A 21,766-nucleotide genomic window follows, 5' to 3' on the forward strand; every position below is an offset into this window, starting at 1 on the left:
CTAGAGGCGGAACAGTTCGAGGTGCGCGTGTGTGCGTGAATGGGGGCAGCGGCGCCGTGGTTTGCACACTGCGCTACGAAGCCGGCAACCCGAGTTCGATTCCCGCTCACGGCCAACACCGGTGATTATCTCAACCGGAACTGAGCCTCCTATAGGATGACCTCAATCACATGATTTAAATACATCTGGTTTGCTGCATCTGAGTGTATATGGGATTGTGTGTGTACATATATGTATTTGTGGGTGAATGCATGTGTCCATGTTTAATGCATGTATGCGTGTATGTATGAATATATGAATGGGGAGCGGTGGCGCAGCAGTTAGCGTGCCCCGCTACGGACCCAGTGACCCGAGTTCGAATCCCACTCATTGCCAACACCATCTGAACCGGTCCTGGGCCTCCCCGAGTTCCACTCAACTTTAAATGAGTACCTGGTGCAGTGTGTAAACATCCACACTGAAGAGATACAGGCGGCCGGTCCAGTGTTGGCTACCACACCCACCTCGTGCACCATGGCGGCCTTCATAGGTGCTCGCTAACACCACTCGCCCCAACAGTCCGTTAAAAGCAATACGGGGGGGGGGGGGGTCTTTGTCTTTGGTGCAGCATTCTGTCTCAGCTGAGTTCGGTTCAGAGCCGCCTGGGCTACTGCCCCCAGTTCGACGGGACCGATGAGCTGCTCACGGGCCGGGAGCACCTCCAGCTGTACGCTCGCTTGCGCGGGGTGAGGGAGGAGGACCTCGAGAGGGTGAGCACGCTGCCACCATTGTCCTTACCGTCATCGTCCTAACACTCATCATCGCCATCATCCTTACGCTCATCATCAACATCATCACCATCATGATCACTGTCAACAACAGAACTATAATCATCATCAGCAGCAGTAGCAAAAGTAACATGAATAAAACCATCATCACCGCCAACGCCACCACTGCCACCACCACCACAGTTTGATGTGTGGCGCTAGAGGTGGTTGACTGAGTGTTGTGTGGCAATAATTTGAACTGGTTCTGGGCCTCCTCCCAAAGGTCGACTCATCCTCAGATGAGTACCTGGTGGAGTGTGTAATCAGCGCCACTGGAGAGACAAAGGCGGTCGGGCATGGTGCTGGCCACCCACCCCCTCGTGTACCGTGCCAGCCTTCATAGGTGCTGCTCGCTAACAGAACTTGCCCCAACAGTCTGTGAAGGCCACACAAACGAGGGATATTTGTATTTGTTGTGAGCGCGCTGTAGGTGGTTGAATGGGCGGTGTCCACGCTGGGCCTCATCTACATCGCCGATCGTTCCGCCGGCTCATACAGCGGAGGCAACAAGCGCAAGCTCTCCACCGCCATCGCTCTCATCGGCAACCCTCCCCTCGTCTTCCTGGTACCAGCCATTATGAACCTAGCAAGAGAGGCGGATGCAGGGAGAGAGAGACACAGCGGGTGCGAGGATTCGGATCAGGATTCGAACTCAGGGTCTCAGCGGTGCTGGCTGGCTCAGTGCTTGATATGGTCATTACAAACCTGGTTTGGCCACTGTACTGTAAACCGAATATGGCTATTGTGAACCGAACAGCAGTATTAACCAGACCCAGCTTTAACGAATGTAAAACACGATTAGAATGAACCCAACACGGCCAGTCATGAAACCAAGACAGCCATCGCGGACGTAACACGGCCATCACAAACCCAACATGGCCATTTTGAATTCGATATACTCCTGGGATGGACGCCAAGACTGAGGGCTCAAACCCAGAAAGTCAGCAGAGGCCAATGTGAAGGATCAGTGTGTGATCCTTAGGTGGCCATTGTGAACCTGCTCCAGCCATTATGAGCCTAGCTCGACCATTATGAACGTCTGGTAACTGTTGTCCTTACCTGTGTATCGATAGTTCAATATTAATGCCATTTCATTGAGGACCTGTGTGTTATCTTGGCGTGGTCTGGGGTTGTTTTTCTGCTTTGTCCAGGCTTGATAATTAATGAATGTATTATGCTTTTAGATTTAGTCACTTGCTTTGCGCTTTTTCCCTAATTTTGCACTCATTCATTGTTTTGTATTGTTTGCTGTTGTAACTTGCCGACCCGCCCCTCCCCCTACTGGACATCTATGAAAAAGAGCTTCATAGCTCATCGGATTCCTCCTGAAGTCTAAATAAAGATTCTGGTTCTGGTGACCGCGTGCAGGATGAACCCACGACGGGCATGGACCCCAAAGCTCGGCGCTTCCTGTGGAACTGCATTCTGGCCATCGTGCAAGCGGGCCGGTCGGTGGTGCTCACATCTCACAGGTACCGCGGGTGGCAGCAGCAGCAGTGTGCTTGCATGTTGGTGTTTGCGGTGTCTCTCTGTCTCTCCCCCGTGGTGGTCGCGTGGATTTTCCTCCGGGTCCTCCGGCTTTTCCGTCCACACTTATAATCGACATCACGCGCTTAAAGTGTTTGGCCACTATAAATGTTCACGTGATAAGTGAACGAACGTGTTTGGTCAACTGGGGTGAGGGACTGGCTGGTCTGTGGAAATGTTTGCATTGAGGGGGATCTGTGTCTTTGTATATATGTGTATACGAGTATGTGATTGTACCAATGTGTGTATGTGTGTACACGTGTGTGTGTGTGTGTGCAGCATGGAGGAGTGTGAATCTCTGTGCACACGCATGGCCATCATGGTGAGCGGAACGTTCAGGTGCCTGGGCAGCGTCCAGCACATCAAGACACGGTGAGCATACACACACACACAAAGAAGTACATGTACGTACATGTACATATAGGTAAATACATGTACATACATACACATACTGCCAGTCCCCGACGTGTCTCAGGAACGGAACCGCTCGTTCGTCGGGAAATACCCCTGCACACACAAATACATGTACATGCATGCACACACACAATATATTATATACATACAAATAAAATGATCCCTATATCCTTAACAGACTATTAGGACAAGTGCTGTTAGTGAGCACCTGTGGTTGACACGGCACATGGGGGGGAGTGCGTGACCAGCACCACACCGCACCAGGTACTCATTTTAAGCTGAGTCGACCGAGGGGAGGCCCAACACCGGCTCAAATAATCAGCACTGGTGTTGGTGGCCATGAGCGGGAATCAAACTCGAGTTGCTCGGTTCCTAGCGAAGCGCGCTATCCGCTACACTCGTGATAGCCTTTAAACAGTCTGTTGGGGGCAAGTGCTGTTAGCGAGCACCTATTAAGGCGGTCCCAGAACACACACATACACATACGTACACAAATAAACAAGTTGTCGCTATTCCCTACGAAGTTGATGCGGTGCTTGTGCCGGGTTAAGTGAACCACGATGTCAGGTGGACTCGACAACACTCACTGTTCCTACCCCTTCATCTCCCATTAACCGTAGCTTTGGCGAAGGGCACACTCTGGTGATACGGCTCGCTGCTGGCACTCCTCCTGCTGCTGCTGTTACCGCGGATCCTGCTGCCGCAGATACTGCCGATGCTGCAGCTGCTGACCCCGCTGCCGCCGTCGCCGCCGCTGCTGCTGCTGCAACGCGAGTGGCGGAGTATGTGTGCAAGCGATTCCCACGCACGGAGTTGCGCGAGCGCCACCACCGCACCATGTACTTCCACTTGCCGGGCGCCATCACGACTCACGGCGCGAGTGGCACCTCTGCGGGTGCCACGGCCTCCGCGTGCACCACTCTCTCCACCATCTTCACGGCGCTATCAGAGAACCAGCAGCAGCTGGGCATCGCCGACTTCTCCGTGTCGCAGACCACGCTGGACCAGGTCAGAATGCGTGACAGGTCACTGGCTCACCGGCAATCGATGCTAGCCAGTTGCAGCAGGAGATAGCTAACAGGAGTTCGTTAACCGCAACAGAAGCTTGCCAGTTGCAAAAGTTGCTACCGAACAGGAGCGAGCTAATTGCAACAGATGCTAGCAAATTGCAAGAGGAGCTAGCTAACAGGCACTAGCTAACCACAACAGATGCTAGCCAATTTCAACGGGAAATAGCTAATTACAACAGATGCTTGCCAATTGCAAAAGAAGCTAGCTAACAGGCACTAGCTAACTACAAGACACCTAGCTAATGCAACTGAAGCTAATAGTCGTAGCTAACATCTACAGGTGCTATCTTACTGCAAGATACCCTAGCTAACCACCAAAAAGCACGTGCTAACCGCGACAGGTGCTAGCTAGCCAGGATAGATGCGAGCTAACCGCAGTGGGCCCTTGCTAACCGCAACAGGTGTTAGCTTACCGCAGCAGGTGTTAGCTTACCGCAACACGTGTTAGCTTACAGAAACAGGTGTTAGCTTACCGCAACAGGTGTAAGCTTACAGCAACAGGTGTTAGCTTACAGCAACAGGTGTTAGCTTACAGCAACAGGTGTTAGCTTACAGCAACAGGTGTTATGCTAGGTAACCGCAATGGGTGCTAGCTAACCGTAGCACGGTTGGCTATGTATGGTGCGAAGAAGTTGAATATACAAACATACAATGGACCCAAGCTAACCGCAACCGGTGGCAGCTAACCACATTTAACAGACTGCCTAAATGACTATCGATGTACTTTACCAAGTTGCTTATTAACCGAGTGACTGCCTGCCAAAGTGAATGACTGCCTAGCTAAACGCCTACAGTAATTGTAATATATATCCCCGTTTCTGTTCAGCGTCTTGAGACGCAGTCACATTATGTTGTATGAAGTGACTGTCCGCGTAACTTTCCCAATGTGACCGTTCACCTCTGCCCGCCCAGGTGTTTGTGAGCTTTGCCAGGCAGCAGTGGACCGACCCAGTGGATGAAGAGACAGGGATGTGATCCAACTCCACCACCTTCCACCGAGCCGGAGGGGAAGGGGCACTGGCGGAGCCAGTGGGGTGGCACGTGCCCCCCAATGATCTGATCGAAGTCCCTAATTTCGATCGGATCATTGGAGTTTATTAGTAATAAATCGGCATTTTGCGACCCCCACTGCCACTGTGTAGCATATTATTACGTGCCAGGGACTCTGAGATGATAGGACAATAGCCTGTCCATAATTGGCAATAAGTCACGGCAAATCAGTTATGTGACTCACAGAATTGTGCGCAGTTGCATCTACAGTACACGACTTCACTGAAGGCATTCACCTTCAGTGAGCGCCATGCTGATCACACAACGCGGTTCGAATTGGACCCTCGATCGACGGCTGCGCCATCGCCGCACACGCGTCGAACAACGCCTCTATAATTGGGAAGGGGCGGTTACGTCGCTCCAATCAGAGCGCTTGCTGTTCTCACTCAGGTCACGAGTCAAGAACCTCGTGGAGGATCAATTCAACATCAGCATAAGCAGCAGCACCAGTCAAAGGATAATAATCGTCAACAGCATCATAAGCAGTGGCGTCAGCCATAGAATAATCATTGTTTTGTTATCCCGTTTTCACAATTTATTGCTGTGTTGTTTCCATTATTTTCCCCAGTGTTTTGTATTTTCTGATTTTATTGTGGAGCACTTTATGAGTTTCTTATTTGTAATTAAGCGTTACATGTAAATCATCAGCAGCGGCATCGTCTACCATGTCAGCAGTAGCAACATCAGTATGTATGTTGAACTTCTTTGACACGGTACGTAACCACCCGTGCTAATTGGAGGGTCGATAAAATTAATACCATCACCTTGTGGAGTGTCAGTAACAAAAGCAGTGGTCGTTCTACGGAAGGACTGTCCGACACCATGGGGATGTCTAATTTCCACTGCTGGATCAGGGCCACCGATTGTGATGAGCACTACCTACGCACGCCGGAGCTGGGAGAAGCGTTGAAATTCCCTAGAGAACGTTATTTATGAGTAGGCATGGAACGATTGGGTGGCGCAGAAGGTTGGCACACTCCACTATGAACCCAGCGAACCAAGTTCGATTTTACGACCACGGCTGACATTGGTGGCGAGCGATGTCATGAACTGGTCCTGGTGCGTGCCGGCTTCACCAACCTGCATTGACCAGCATGGTGAAGTATAGCTAAATAACTCCCATAACCCAACAATGTGTGCTGGTGGGAGAGCATCTTTATCCAGTGTTAGATGAGCAGCTGTAAACTAAGTACCGCATGCATAATTCACACAAATACGAATTAATTACAATGTATGCTAATTGTATGCAAATGTAGCATGTCCTAATAGAGCAAATGCAACTGTAGGAAATACGGGGGAGGGGACTTTAAAATACAAATGAGGATGTAAAATATAACAAAGTAACTTGATTCCAATTCCAGCTCCAAATCATCGCAATTTTAATTGTCTCGCTGGGGAGATTAATCGTTACATGCCCATTATCAATTACTTTTCAGAAACTGGTGCTGTGCAAACACAACATACAAACATGTATACTCACAAAGATTCCTCACGTTTAGCCTTTAACAGACCGTTGGCGCAAGTGCTAATAACGAGCAGCAATGAAGGCCGGCACAGGACACACAAGGGGGTGGGATGGCTAGCACCATGCCGGGCAGCCTTTGTCTTCCCAGTGCAGATGCTTTATACACCGCACCAGGTACTCATTTATGGCTGTGTCGACTTCGGGAGAACCCAACACCGGTCCATATATCGGCCACTTTTACTGATTGCGTGAAAGAATCGAACTGGGGTAGCCGGGTTTGTAGCGCAGCGCACGCATCACTCCCATTTACAACACGCCATTCATACAAAGATCACCCTGATAGACTTGAGTGTTGGGGAAAGTGCTGTTAACGAGGACCTATGAAGGCTGGCACGGCACACGAGGGGGTGGGTAGCCAGCAAAACCCTCAGTCGCCTTTGTCTCCACTGTGGCGATGTTAACACACCGCACCAGGTACTCATTTAAGGCTGAATGAACCTCGGGGAGGCCCATGACCGGTTAAGAAAATCTGCACTGCTGTTGGTCGTGAGTGGGATTAAAACTCGGATCACCAGTTTCTCCCCAATCATACATATTCATACATACACACATCCACGCATGCATCCACCCACAAACATGGACGAGCGCGCTCCAATATACATCTACAGTACTCGGATGCAACAAACCAGATTTAATTAAATCATGCAGCTGCGGTCGTCCAACTGGACTTGAAATGCGTGTATTAAACACTCCTGTATCGTGAACATGTGTTAATAAAAAGTGAAGAGCACTCGTGGAACGCAAACGAACAGTACCTCCAAGGGCTCCACACATTAAACACGTGAAAAACACAATTAAAATATGAACAATAAATAAATGAACTGTCAATTTCACTATTTATACACCACCCAAGCCCTTCTCTTGTAACTATTCTTGTTACTCACCGAGGCTGCATGTCCCAGGTTACGCATGTTTGTTGAACTTCTTTCACACCCTAAGTAGCCAACCGTGCTCATTGATGCTGGAAAAGGTATTCAAGTTACTATCACGTGCCATTACGTCATTGCAATAACATCGCTCGAGCGCAGACTCAATGGCGACGCCTTTACAGGGGGAGCGTTTGAGTGAGGATAGATTCGTCATTCGTTTCTAAGATATCTCAATTTAGCCGCCAGCCTGCATTGGTCGTTATGGAGTCAATATTGGCCTTTAGTACATCGAGTGTAATTGTGAGTTTGGGTAATCCTTATCAAGTTGCTATTCACCGTGTTAAATTGTCAACGAGTCAGTCATTCGCAAATGTGTAATCAGTTCCCGTGAGTAGTCATAAATAATTAACGCTTTAATTAAATCCTGGCGGTATATTCGGTCCGGGAGCAGATGCTGGCCCCGCACGATACAAGGGCCCAACGGTGCGTGGACTTGTCCCGACAGCTCAGCAACCTTTTCTTCATCCGAGGTTAAAGAGCTGCTGGGTAGCCGGCTCAACGGAACCCAACTTTTAGAACTCCCAGCTACCAACCCTGCATCCCTATCAGCACGGGGGGGCCAGTTGGGGAAGTTGAATGCCGAAAATTTCCCCACGAGCCACACCACCAAGTATACCGTCACACCGCATTGCACGTGGCAAGGGTTGACAAGGGAGCGCACAGCCTGGATTTTCACCGGCCAGCCGTGAGAAGCGCGTTACGGTGGACGAGACAAAAAGACACCAACTGCGCATATAACATTGAGGGTTAAGCACGTGGAACATCAGACACCTTTTTTTGCCAACCAAGTGCTATGCACAGCCTCTCAAAATAATTCGAGAGGGCAGGAGTTAGCATCATGGGAGTGCGGTGAGGTGCGATAGCTCGGTGCGGGTGAAATCACAACAGGAAATTACAGCAACCTGTGGATAGGGCTCACAGGCAGCTCTCCCCGGCTTTCCTGGGTGGCCATTGCCCTTGATCGGGAGCAAAGTAGGCCCTTGAAGAATGGTGCCCAGTAAACAACAGGCAACTGGCTACACCCTTGGTAACCTATTTGTAGCCGCAGCATACGCACCTGCCGACGAAGCACCTGACGACATTAACAGGTCCCTGCAGGGTGGGCTGGTAGGACAAGTCTCTGCGCTGTCTATTGCTGATTTTACACCCAACAGCACGAGATTTCACTTCATTAAAGTATTGAAAGGGGACGGGCGGACGGACGGACACATGAATCTATTGCAGGCTGGTACACTCAGTTTACAACTTCGTTCCTACCAGTAAAAACCATTTCTACCGGTTCTCAGAGCAGACAATGAACCCAACAAAACCTCGCCACGTGCCTTGGGAGACTTCAATTCCATCTCTTTCGCACTTCCAGAGATGGCCTCCGAACTGTGATTGGCCCCCCGCATGGCAGCAGCATCCCCAATGACAACTCGGAAAGGCTCATTCATTTTTGTGCGAGAAAAGGGCTCAGCATAGGTGGCACGTGGTTCCAGCCCCACAACATTCACAGGTATTCCACTATTACAAATGAGGGCCATGCATAAATTGACCAGATACTTATGAACTTAATTGTTAATGCAATTGACAATTTGTTATCAAGTTTATTTTAATCTTGTGAAAATCTTTGCGTGAATAATCTTGGAATGAGTTTCGATTGGTCATTAGCTATGATAATGCAAAAACTGATGACAATTTGTAGGATCTGTAGGAAAAATCTAAGGCAGAAGAGCAAGAGCCAAACACGGATGTGGTGGTTAGGATGACATCGTGGAAAGGACACAGCTCAGCGCAGGGAACATCACGAAAACTCGTGCCAAGAGGAAGTACCCCTATCAGTTTCCATACGTATTTACGGTAAACTTCTTTCGCACCATACGAAGCCAACCGTACTAATCGGAGGTGCTTCGACCTCTGAACCCAACGGGGGAAGCGGCGTCCTTAGGAGTTCAGCCTGCGCTCATTCGCCTTCATGAGCGACTTGATCGCACGAGCCCTGAGCTCCAGTTCCAGGATATCGTGGGCAGGGCCACAGCCCGGCACAGGTGTGGCCTTTCCGGCTGCAACGCCCTCGATAGAAGAGCACGTGGGAGACGAGGAGGGGGAGGACGAGGCGGGAGAGGAAGGCAGTGGGTCCGAGAGGAGTGCATCCAGGGTCTGGTGGAGAATAGCGGGGAGGGAGTGTGGGGCTGTGGAGGAGAGGAGAGAGGAGGGAAGAGAGGGACATGAGACAAATAAGAGGTAAGGAAAGAGGAGAGAGACAGTTATGTTACAAAATAATGCATAACTTTTAAAATGTTTAATGATCAGATAATTTTCTACACCAAGGCAAAATAAATTGTCAGTTCTCGTTAAAATGATATAACTTATACATTACATGGTATATCATACATTGTAACCATACCTAAAGATGAAAAACGAAGAAAAAACAGGCTTATTTTCTGTTAACACTCACCAGGCACAATTTTTTTACAACATAAATTGTACAGAATAACAATAAACGTAATCCTTTCCAATTAGGCACGACATGCCTCTGCGCTACATATGAGCATGTCAGAAAATGTGACTGGGTCCTGCTCAATAAGACTTCCGAACTGGTCACACACGGCCATCTGTGTGTAGCAAAGCCAGCACAGCACAGGTGGCGATTACGTGACAATGCCAACTGTTGCTGTGACGCAAGACTAGACGGTGAGACGCATTGTTCAAGGCTATATGCTAACAAAGCCTAGCAGTAGCTTGAGGACTATGCTGCTGCTGCGTTCTGTAAATGATTAAGCTTCTGCCTGGCTCAGCGCAAAGGCACAACGCTAAATCAAATAATTTCGGAAAATGGCATCCGCCACGCATTTGTAACGTGCAGTTCTAGTTATTATGGCCCAACGTACAATAAAAAAACATCTATTCTCACACATGCGATTCGACTGATGTATTGCGAGGTTAAGGAATCGATATTGGGGAATCCATAAATCCTCTGGTTCTATTGGGTAAAGTCACGTAGGTGAAAATAAAATAACAAAAAATCACGACGTTTCGGCCACAACACAAGCGGCCTTCATCAGGTGAAGGGACGAGACTGTCTGGAGGACAGCGCTGGAGTGGGAGAAGCCACGCTTAGATCACGACCTTTAAGCTGTGTGAGAAGAAAAACACAAAGCGCCTTGACAAAGGAATTAGCATATAATTTAGCATTGAAATGGCTCATTGAAATAGCTAAGTTAAAGTATACACATCCGCAGAGGTACCCCTTGACAAAGGAATTAGCATAGAATTTAGCATTGAAATAGCTGAGTGATTAGCTTGTAACTGGTCACAGAAATAGCTATGTTAAAGTCAGAGCATATACATTCACCGAGGCACCTAGTACTCATCAAACAGGAGAATTTAGCGAAACACAACCACGCTCAGACAGCGGACCTTTAAACTGTGTGCGAGCAAACAAGGTGTTCTGACAAAGAAATTAGCATAAAAATTAGCATTTGATTGGCGGATTTTAGGAAAGAGGTGGTGTACGTGCCGTTTGGTGCGGGGGGGGGGAAGGGGGGGAGGGGGAGCTTACCTATTGATGGTGTGAAAAGGGAATTTATAAGAGCTGCGAAAGTTTGGGGTACCACTACTTGAAAAATATACTGTACCATTGAAATTAGTTTAATGTTTAGTTCGATTTAGAACATCTTTCCAATGGTTGCTTAATTTGAAACCATCCTCTCGGTTGAAATTGTGTCTGTGTTTGTAGATCTGAATTGCTTCATGAACAAATCTCTGATAAACCCACGGGCTTTTATTTTGTTCATGAAGCAATTCAGATCTACAAACACAGACACAATTTCAACCGAGAGGATGGTTTCAAATTAAGCAACCATTGGAAAGATGTTCTAAATCGAACTAAACATTAAACTAATTTCAATAGTACAGTATATTTTTCAAGTAGTGGTACCCCAAACTTTCGCAGCTCTTATAAATTCCCTTTTCACACCATCAATAGGTAAGCTCCCCCTCCCCCCCTTCCCCCCCCCCCCCGCGCCAAACGGCACGTACACCACCTCTTTCCTAAAATCCGCCAATCAAATGCTAATTTTTATGCTAATTTCTTTGTCAGAACACCTTGTTTGCTCGCACAGTTTAAAGGTCCGCTGTCTGAGCGTGGTTGTTTCGCTAAATTCTCCTGTTTGATGAGTACTAGGTGCCTCGGTGAATGTATATGCTCTGACTTTAATATAGCTATTTCTGTGACCAGTTACAAGCTAATCACTCAGCTATTTCAATGCTAAATTCTATGCTAATTCCTTTGTCAAGGGGTACCTCTGCGGATGTGTATACTTTAACTTAGATATTTCAATGAGCCATTTCAATGCTAAATTATATGCTAATTCCTTTGTCAAGGCGCTTTGTGTTTTTCTTCTCACACAGCTTAAAGGTCGTGATCTAAGCGTGGCTTCTCCAACTCCAGCGCTGTCCTCCAGACAGTCTCGTCCCTTCACCTGATGAAGGCCGCTTGTGTTGTGGCCGAAACGTCGTGATTTTTTGTTATTTTATTTTCACCTACGTGACTTTACCCAATAGAACCAAAGAGTATGTATCCTAGCAGTCACGAAAGCTTTAAATCTAGAATCCATAAATCGTTGGCCCGGATAATACGTAATGTAAACACAGCTAATTCTTACCAAGAGACTGGGGGACATGTGAAGTCAAGAATTCCTATTACTATATAAAAATGTAATCATCATAAAATCAAGTGTGCATTATGCAAAAATAGCAGATCATTACCATGAGAATCGGGGAGACCTCTGCTGCCCGTGGAGCCGTGGGGAGACAAGGGAGCCCCCTTTACCCGCTGCTCTCCCTCCACCTTCTCCTCCTCCACCTTCCTCTCATCTCCCTCCTGCTCCTTTCCATCGTTCTCGATCTCATCCTCAGAGAGGGACCCAGCCGCCACCAGACTCAAGGCATCGCTCTCCGCGCACGATATTGCACCATCTGCAAAAGGAGTATATTTAAAAATTAATTAACCTAATTGTTTCCCAGACCATCTCTTTTTTTTTACGATCAGAGGAAACAAGAAGACACTCGGTGTAGTCGGCACTTTGCTCCATTCATCATTTAGTTTTTTTATGCTTTGCTTTATGTAAACCCCCCCCCCCCCCCAGACCATCTCTATCTCCAACTCAACGTTAACGTTCATGAACACACCAAAATCATTTTGGGCCAGGTCAACGTAGTGTACGACCAGACTCCACGTGTCTCGAAGCCATTGCTAACGAACATGAACCTCATCTGTTTAATTTCAGGCAGAGCTCACCAACAAGTATGCCTGGACCATCTTATTCTCATACAAATTGCAATAGCTCATGAGAACATTTGGGCAGAGTGGACTTGGGAGGAGACCCGGCGGGGTACTCCAGCTAAAGTAGGAGTGATGGAGTCTTGCCTGTGGTGGCGACCGGTGTGGCCTCATTGTCAGGCTCAGCACCAGGCTGGGTGCACGTGACAGAGGCTGCACTTGTGGTGTCCATGCACTGGCTGTGTTGCCTGGCACACGTACACATATACATATAAACACACGCAAATAAACACGCAAATGCATACGTATTAGGCAAGTGCTCACGATATTTGGAAGAATCTGAAAAATCTGAAAATCTGGCCAAGATCATACGTTTTCAATGATCTTACATTTACTTTTGTTTCGGACTGATCCAAAAATAGAAAATTACGCGACTCATGACATCACATCTGGGATTTTCTCGCCAAAACGGTGTCACGTGATATCGGGTAATGCATCTTTTTTTGTTAGCACGAAGACATTTTACATGAATAGTGCGGAATGAAAATTACTCGAAATCTGATTACGGTAATGGTCACCAATCCAAGTACTAATGAGGCTAAACCCTGTTTAACCTGACAGATCTGATCAGATTGGGTACATTCCTGGTAATTTGGTAATTGGCATTTAAACAAATGAATGAATACATTAGGATTTCATATTTTAACAATTTTGGATTTTCAGCTTAACAGGTAGGCAATCCAAAAATATCCACTTCCATCACCATTATTACCAATGGTATCCACATTTTTTGATATTTTTTCGGATTACATTAAAACATGTGAACAGCCTAAAAATATCCAGCGTTGAGCCTCGGTAGTGCTTGGATTGGTGATCACTACTATCATACACAATTGGGAGTTATCGGCTGCAGCGTTGTGGACAGTGCACAAAGTCTATTGTTGCACTTCACTTCTGTACAGATACGCGTATGCTCCCCATCTCGGCCAACTCACACTGAACAGCATAGTAACGTGTGGTCAAATAATCCCCACGGCCCACATGGCATGGAGAGGCAGTGGACTGAAAATGGTTGTGGCAGCGGGCCTCCAAATACCCATATTGCTGGGGCATGTGCTGTTCATGAGCATCTGTTAAGAGTGTACGTATGTTTAACTTTTTTCGCACCGTACAAAGCCAACCGTGCTAATCGGAGATGCAGGGGAAGGACACCTATGGAAGCTGACACGACGCACAAGGGGATGCTGTGGCTAATAACACACCTGGCCGCATGTCTCCCCAGTTGATGTTCATACACACCACACTCGGTACTTATTTAAGGCCGAGTTGATCTAGGAGAGGCACACACACTTACCTGTTTTCACACTGTTCTGTTCCGTCCTTGGTGGTTTCCCCCATCTTATCCTCTTCTGAATCCGACCCAACTGGCTCACCTAACAGAGGAAAAAGTTAATTCACCAACATTAAGACAATGTTTACAGAACAAAAAACCAGAGAGATGCTCTGTTAGGGTTCAAGTAGCCAAGCAGAGCCTTCCATATGATGCAGGGTAATGCAGGAGCCTTAAAGAGCCAGAAAAGGGCTCTCTTAGGGTGCAGTGTTGATATATGATGCTCAATGAGTCAGACTAAGGCTCCCTTATCATTTAGTGTTCATGTACACATCTCACTTGGTGAAATTAAGTTTCATTGTTAACGAGGCTCACAGAACCAGCCTAAGCCTCCTTAAGGGTTCAGTTTGAAAGTGTGAGGTTCATAGAGCCATACAAGGATTTATTTGCGAGACTCATGGAGCCAGACTAGGTCAGCGTTACCTTGCAGGACCTGGTGGATTTGTTTGTCTGACATCAGCATCAGTTGCTCCAGACAGAGGGCCTTCACCTCCTCCAGGGTACAGGCCTGAACATCACCATTAACATCACGATTAGCAATACTGTATATCAATGTGATAACAATCATCATTTGCAAAACCACCATCACTTCCATCACCATTAGTACCAATGGTATCGTTAACATCGCCATCATTGTCATCAACACCAGCCAACCATATATACGGTGTTAGAATTATAAAATGATTATGCCTTCTGCTACTAATGCAACTGCTACTGCTGCGGCTGCCACTCGGGAAGCTATCACCACTGCTGATGCTTTCCATGCTGCTTCGAGCGATACTGCTGTTATTACAACAGCAACCCCCTGATTTGATTGAAGAATATATTGTTTTATATTGCAGTAAATTGCAGCACCCACGGGTGACTGTAGGGGTGACGTGACTCTATTACGTACCACACAACACGAATTGACAAAACATTACTTATTACACAACGGATACGATGGAAGTAGCATGCGCTTAAGAATTGTTATTAATCGATAATTTGATACATAATTCCATCATTAAAAATAATGCTGTTACTACTACAGCCATTGCTGCTATTATAACAAAGATCCTGCTGATAGGACATGCTAAAACTCACGATGTTAAACACATTTTTTTTTATTTTACCAAGTAAGGCCCACTGAGCTATTTCGCTCTTTTTCAAAAGTGACATGGTCACAAATGTTAGCCAAACGAAGTGACTTATCACGTTGAAATTTATAGCAGCCAAATACTCTAAACGCGTGTTTATAAGTGTGGAGGGAAAAATCGGAGGACCGGGAGAAAAATCCACGAGACCATGGGTGAGAAAAACACTCCAAATATACAACAGGCGTCAGGATCGGGATCGAACCCATGGCCTTCTATAGACCAGGCGAGGTATTTAACATCTCTCTGAGTCAGGATCGAACCCACGACATCCTGTATACGAGGTGAGGTAGTTAACGTCTCGCCCATCGTGGTGCCCCAACGGAGTTGAAATTGTTTCGACCTCCACTATGACTACCGATGACAAAGGTGCAGCTAATACTGCTGATGACAATGATCTTGCTGATGTCATTTGGTGGTGCCGCTGCTGGTGGTGCTGCTCCATCACCGAGAGTCTCGGCGGGAGGATCCTCCTCGTCTGTTTGTCCCCCACGGCTCGGAGGCTCTGCTCCAGCAGCTGGGGCCGGTCGTGAACGAGCGACGTCATCGTGGGCAGCTCCACATCGAGGTCTGTCCCACCCTCCTCCACGTACACCTCCTCCTGCTTATCCTCGTCCACCTCGTCCACCCCCTCGGCCTTTGCGGTCGATGCAGCAGCAGCGACGGCGGCGGTGGTGGTTGTGGTTGTTGTGGGATGAGGCGATCGCTGTGGACTCTGAAAGGGATGGGACAAGCATATGAACACGGGGGAGGCCCTTTGTCAATCCACTGCTGGTCATAGGAGTGCAGTACAACAAAATATGTTGCTGCCCTTCCCTCTGCTGTTCACCACCGTATGAGGTGATGGGTAGTAAAGTGTCAGAGGCGTTTTGAACCAGAATAAGGGTCAGTGTTCATGTCAAAGGTTCCCTTAACGTTCAGAGCCAGATTAAGGTTACCTTGGTGTTCATTGAGCCAGACCGAGGCTTCCTTAGCATGCAGTGTTAATGTATGCGGCTCATAGAGCCAGATGAAGGCCCACGCAGGGCTCGATGTTAATGCATGCGTTCAGAGCCAAACTAAGACTCCCCTACGGTTCGGTGTGAATTTATGAGGCTCGTGGAATGATTCTAAGACTTCTCCAGATACAATGTTCATGTGTGAGGCTGAGAAGAGACTGAGGTTCCCAAGGTTTCAGTATTTGTGTATCACGCTCAGAGTCGGAATAAGGCTACCCCGTAGGTTCGGTGTTCATGTGTGAGGATCGTAGATCCAGGCTAAAGTTCCCCTAGGTACAGTGTTCATGTGTGAGGATCGTAGAGCCAGGCTAACGTCCCCCTAGGTTCAGTGTTCATGTGAGGATCATAGAGCCAGGCTATGGTTCCCCTAGGTACAGTGTTCATGTGTGAGGAACGTAGAGCCAGGCTATGGTTCCCCTAGGTACAGTGTTCATGTGTGAGGATCGTAGAGCCAGGCTATGGTTCCCCTAGGTAGTGTTCATGTGCGAGGATCGTAGAGCCAGGCTATGGTTCCCCTAGGTTGTGTTCATGTGTGAGGATCATAGAGCCAGGCTATGGTTCACCTAGTGTTCATGTGTGAGGCTCGTAGAGGCAGGCTATGGCTCCCCTAGGTACAGTGTTCATGTGTGAGGGTTGTAGAGGCAGGCTATGGTTCCCCTAGGTACAGTGTTCACGTGTGAGGGTCGTAGAGCCAGGCTATGGTTCACCTAGATAGTGCTCATGTGTGAGGATCATAGAGCCAGGCTATAGTTCCCCTAGGTACAGTGTTCACGTGTGAGGGTCGTAGAGCCAGGCTATGGTTCACCTAGGTACAGTGTTCATGTGAAGGTCGTAGAGCCAGGCTATGGTTCCCCTAGGTACAGTGTTCATGTGTGAGGATCGTAGAGCCAGGCTATGGCTCCCCTAGGTATAGTGTTCATGTGTGAGGGTCGTAGAGGCAGGCTATGGTTCCCCTAGGTACAGTGTTCATGTGAGGATCGTAGAGCCAGGCTATGGCTCCCCTAGGTACAGTGTTCACGTGTGAGGGTCGTAGAGCCAGGCTATGGTTCACCTAGGTACAGTGTTCATGTGAGGGTCGTAGAGCCAGGCTATGGTTCCCCTAGGTACAGTGTTCATGTGTAAGGGTCGTAGAGGCAGGCTATGGTTCCCCTAGGTTCAGTGTTCATGTGTGAGGGTCGTAGAGCCAGGCTATGGCCGTCCTTCCAGCGCTCCGGGTGCACCGACGCGAGACATAGAAGTTCAGTACAACATTTCGCCGCGATGCCCTCCCGTTGCTCCTACCCCACGTAGCCCCGCCGCGGCCTTCAACATCCCCTCGTGCATCGTTGTGGTTCGACAAACCATCTCTGTGACCAAATGACATAAGATATGTGTGTGTGTCGTCTTTACGTGTAGTGAAGGTGCAGGATTTGCCGCTGCGTCGTTACCGATGTACCGTCGACAACAGATGTGCATTACAACATGGGAGACCTTTCTTTGCTGGTACCAAAATATAATCCTGCAGACAGGATTCCTTGAAAAAGGCTTCTGGTTTGGTGTTTTTTTTTACATCTTAACAACACGTGTTTCATTGTCAGAAAGGGTAAAACCCTTATTCTTTGTAACTTTACATTACCTCGCATTTTTGCCTCTTCGCTTTGCGTGGAGCCTTGGACGGCATTTGACGCCGATTAAAAAAAAAACTTAATTAAAGAACAAAAGTACAATCTCGCAACTTCACGACAAACTTTAAAATCTGAACGCAGCTAAAATGAAACCAACAGTTAAGTGACTGCTGTAGCTCGTAAGGAATTGTCACGTTTTACGTGACACACACCAAGCACACAACTAATTGGCTGCGTCGGGGTGGCGCTGGCGGCGCTCAAAGGCACATTTATAATTTTCGCGATCTAAGCCAACAACAACAACAGAAAAAAACACACAACCTCTACCCGCGGATAATTAAAATGTAGTCGCCAAAAAGCCTCCCGAATCTACGCATCGCGACGAAGTTAAAAACTCTTCCCCGCGGTCCGCCGCCTTCGAGTGCAATGTTGCAACGCGGCCCACGGAGGATGAACCTTAAAGCGGCGCTCGCTGCCCTCGGGGCGGATTGAGCGCCCCGCGTGTGCCCGATCTCGCGCCTCCCCCCGCCCCCAGGGCGACAAAGCATTTGCGAACTCTTGTCCCACGTAGAGCCAGAGAGAGAGACAAGTAGATGCGAGGTCACGCGGTTCACTCGCAAAGTTACACGAGAGAAAAAACGAAGGGGGCCACCCCCCACCCGGAACATGAATGAATGAACGCGTAAAGTACCGGATTACAAGACGCACACGAAAATGTTTTTTTATTGGGGGTGGTGCTGTGTTGGGCAGTGGTGCACAAAGCTTTGGTTCTTTCGATAAAGTCACGTCGGTATAAAATAAAATAAATCACGACGTTTCGGGCGCAACACAAGCGTCCGTCAACATTTTGTTTTATGATTTAATTTATTTTATACCGACTACGTGACTTTACCGAAAGAACCAAAGAGTATGGATCCCTGCAGTCACGAAAAGTTCAAAGCACAGATAACCTTACCGAGAGAGTTTCTGTGTAAGTTTAATCCGTAGGCTTTCGCGATCAATATCCACATTAGAGGGGGTCTTTTCTAGCTTAGATCGCGTAAATGTGTCGTTGCACCCGCCACCACCAATTCGGAAGGGTTGTCACGTCAACAGAACATGCCAAATCGTTTATAGTACAACACACCGGTGTGTTGGGAGAGCAAATCCACATTTATAATCGGAACACTCAGGCTGCACATGGCGCAGCCTGAGTGAGGCCTAGTTAATAGTGCACGTGGCACAGCCTGAGTGAGGCCTAGTTAATAGTGCACGTGGCACAGCCTGAGTGAGGCCTAGGTAATCGTGCACGTGGCGCAGCCTGAGTGAGGCTTAGGTAGTACTGCACATGACAGCCTGAGTGAGGCTTAGGTAATACTGCACGTGGCGCGGCCTGAGTGAGGCTTAGGTAGTACTGCACACTGCGCAGCCTGAGTGAGGCCTAGTTAATCGTGCACGTGGCGCAGCCTGAGTGAGGCCTAGTTAATCATACACGTGGCGCAGCCTAAGTGAGGTCTAGTTAATCGTGCAAATAGCGCAGCCTGAGTGAGGCTTAGTTAATAGTGCACGTGGCACAGCCTGAGTGAGGCCTAGTTAATCGTGCACATTGCGCAGCCTGAGTGAGTCCTAGTTAATCATACACGTAGCGCAGCTTGAGTGAGGCCTAGTTAATAGTGCACGTGGCACAGCCTGAGTGAGTCCTATGTAATCGTGCACGTGGCGCAGCCTGAGTGAGCCTTAGGTAGTACTGCACATGACACAGCCTGAGTGAGGCTTAGGTAATACTGCACATGACACAGCCTGAGTGAGGCTTAGGTAATACTGCACATGACACAGCCTGAGTGAGGCCTAGGTAATCGTGCACATGGCGCAGCCTGAGTGAGGCCTAGTTAATCGTGCACGTGGCGCAGCCTGAGTGAGTCCTAGTTAATCATACACGTGGCGCAGCCTGAGTGAGGTCTAGTTAATCGTGCACATGGCACAGCCTGAGTGAGGCCTAGTTAATCGTGCACGTGGCGCAGCCTGAGTGAGGCCTAGTTAATCATACACGAGGGCAGCCTGAGTGAGGTCTATTTAATCGTGCACATGGCACAGCCTGAGTGAGGCCTAGTTAATAGTGCACGTGGCACAGCCTGAGTGAGGCCTAGGTAATCGTGCACGTGGCGCAGCCTGAGTGAGGCTTAGGTAGTACTGCACATGACAGCCTGAGTGAGGCTTAGGTAATACTGCACGTGGCGCGGCCTGAGTGAGGCTTAGGTAGTACTGCACATCGCGCAGCCTGAGTGAGGCCTAGTTAATTGTGCACGTGGCGCAGCCTGAGTGAGGCCTAGTTAATCATACACGTGGCGCAGCCTAAGTGAGGTCTAGTTAATCGTGCAAATTGCGCAGCCTGAGTGAGGCTTAGTTAATAGTGCACGTGGCACAGCCTGAGTGAGGCCTAGTTAATCGTGCACATTGCGCAGCCTGAGTGAGTCCTAGTTAATCATACACGTAGCGCAGCTTGAGTGAGGTCTAGTTAATAGTGCACATGGCGCAGCCTGAGTGAGGCCTAGTTAATAGTGCACGTGGCACAGCCTGAGTGAGTCCTATGTAATCGTGCACGTGGCGCAGCCTGAGTGAGCCTTAGGTAGTACTGCACATGACACAGCCTGAGTGAGGCTTAGGTAATACTGCACATGACACAGCCTGAGTGAGGCCTAGGTAATCGTGCATGTTGCGCAGCCTGAGTGAGGCCTAGTTAATCATACACGTGGCGCAGCCTGAGTGAGGTCTAGTTAATCGTGCACATGGCGCAGCCCGAGTGAGGCCTAGGTAATCGTGCACGTGGCGCAGCCTGAGTGAGGCCTAGTTAATCATACACGTGGCGCAGCCTGAGTGAGGTCTAGTTAATCGTGCACATGGCACAGCCTGAGTGAGGCCTAGTTAATCGTGCACGTGGCGCAGCCTGAGTGAGGCCTAGTTAATCATACACGAGGGCAGCCTGAGTGAGGTCTAGTTAATCGTGCACATGGCACAGCCTGAGTGAGGCCTAGTTAATAGTGCACGTGGCACAGCCTGAGTGAGGCCTAGGTAATCGTGCACTTGGCGCAGCCTGAGTGAGGCTTAGGTAGTACTGCACATGACACAGCCTGAGTGAGGCTTAGGTAATACTGCACATGACACAGCCTGAGTGAGGCTTAGGTAATACTGCACATGACACAGCCTGAGTGAGGCCTAGGTAATCGTGCACATGGCGCAGCCTGAGTGAGGCCTAGGTAATCGTGCACATGGCGCAGCCTGAGTGAGGCCTAGTTAATCGTGCACGTGGCGCAGCCTGAGTGAGTCCTAGTTAATCATACATGTAGCGCAGCTTGAGTGAGGTCTAGTTAATCGTGCACATGGCACAGCCTGAGTGAGGCCTAGTTAATAGTGCACGTGGCACAGCCTGAGTGAGGCCTATGTAATCGTGCACGCGGCGCAGCCTGAGTGAGGCTTAGGTAGTACTGCACATGACACAGCCTGAGTGAGGCTTAGGTAATACTGCACATGACACAGCCTGAGTGAGGCCTAGGTAATCGTGCACGTGGCGCAGCCTGAGTGAGGCTTAGGTAGTACTGCACATGACACAGCCTGAGTGAGGCTTAGGTAATACTGCACATGACACAGCCTGAGTGAGTCCTAGTTAATCATACACGTAGCGCAGCTTGAGTGAGGTCTAGTTAATCGTGCACATGGCAGAGCCTGAGTGAGGCCTAGTTAATAGTGCACGTGGCACAGCCTGAGTGAGTCCTATGTAATCGTGCACGTGGTGCAGCCTGAGTGAGCCTTAGGTAGTACTGCACATGACACAGCCTGAGTGAGGCTTAGGTAATACTGCACATGACACAGCCTGAGTGAGGCCTAGGTAATCGTGCATGTTGCGCAGCCTGAGTGAGGCCTAGTTAATCATACACGTGGCGCAGCCTGAGTGAGGTCTAGTTAATCGTGCACATGGCGCAGCCCGAGTGAGGCCTAGTTAATCGTGCACGTGGCGCAGCCTGAGTGAGGCCTAGTTAATCATACACGTGGCGCAGCCTGAGTGAGGTCTAGTTAATCG

At 48.7% G+C, this 21,766-nt stretch overlaps 2 protein-coding genes across 2 annotated transcripts in view; one reads left to right on the forward strand and one right to left on the reverse strand.

Annotated features, from left to right (window-relative positions):
* LOC116941727 (phospholipid-transporting ATPase ABCA1) overlaps positions 1–7,122 on the forward strand; it is a 63,005-nt gene extending 55,883 nt beyond the window's left edge. The window contains exons 48-53 of the mRNA XM_076067189.1: positions 608–749; positions 1,237–1,371; positions 2,175–2,278; positions 2,613–2,705; positions 3,368–3,755; positions 4,730–7,122. Coding sequence (XP_075923304.1) covers positions 608–749; positions 1,237–1,371; positions 2,175–2,278; positions 2,613–2,705; positions 3,368–3,755; positions 4,730–4,792 — 925 coding nt within the window. The 3' untranslated portion in view covers positions 4,793–7,122. The remainder of the gene's footprint in view (positions 1–607; positions 750–1,236; positions 1,372–2,174; positions 2,279–2,612; positions 2,706–3,367; positions 3,756–4,729) is intronic.
* CAAP1 (caspase activity and apoptosis inhibitor 1) lies at positions 7,004–18,182 on the reverse strand. Its single transcript, XM_032945971.2, has 7 exons — positions 17,724–18,182; positions 15,559–15,825; positions 14,401–14,485; positions 13,942–14,020; positions 12,735–12,835; positions 12,074–12,283; positions 7,004–9,495 (listed from the first exon to the last, which is right to left on the reverse strand). Exons 1-7 carry the CDS (start codon positions 17,766–17,768, stop codon positions 9,248–9,250), a joined length of 1,035 nt encoding a protein of 344 aa, XP_032801862.2. The 5' UTR covers positions 17,769–18,182; the 3' UTR covers positions 7,004–9,247.
* Between the last annotated feature and the right edge of the window lie 3,584 nt (positions 18,183–21,766).

Source organism: Petromyzon marinus, chromosome 1 (assembly GCF_048934315.1).
Source record: "Petromyzon marinus isolate PM22_M1 ecotype Great Lakes invasive population chromosome 1, UKy_Petmar_22M1.pri1.0, whole genome shotgun sequence".
NCBI classification, from domain to species: domain Eukaryota; kingdom Metazoa; phylum Chordata; class Hyperoartia; order Petromyzontiformes; family Petromyzontidae; genus Petromyzon; species Petromyzon marinus.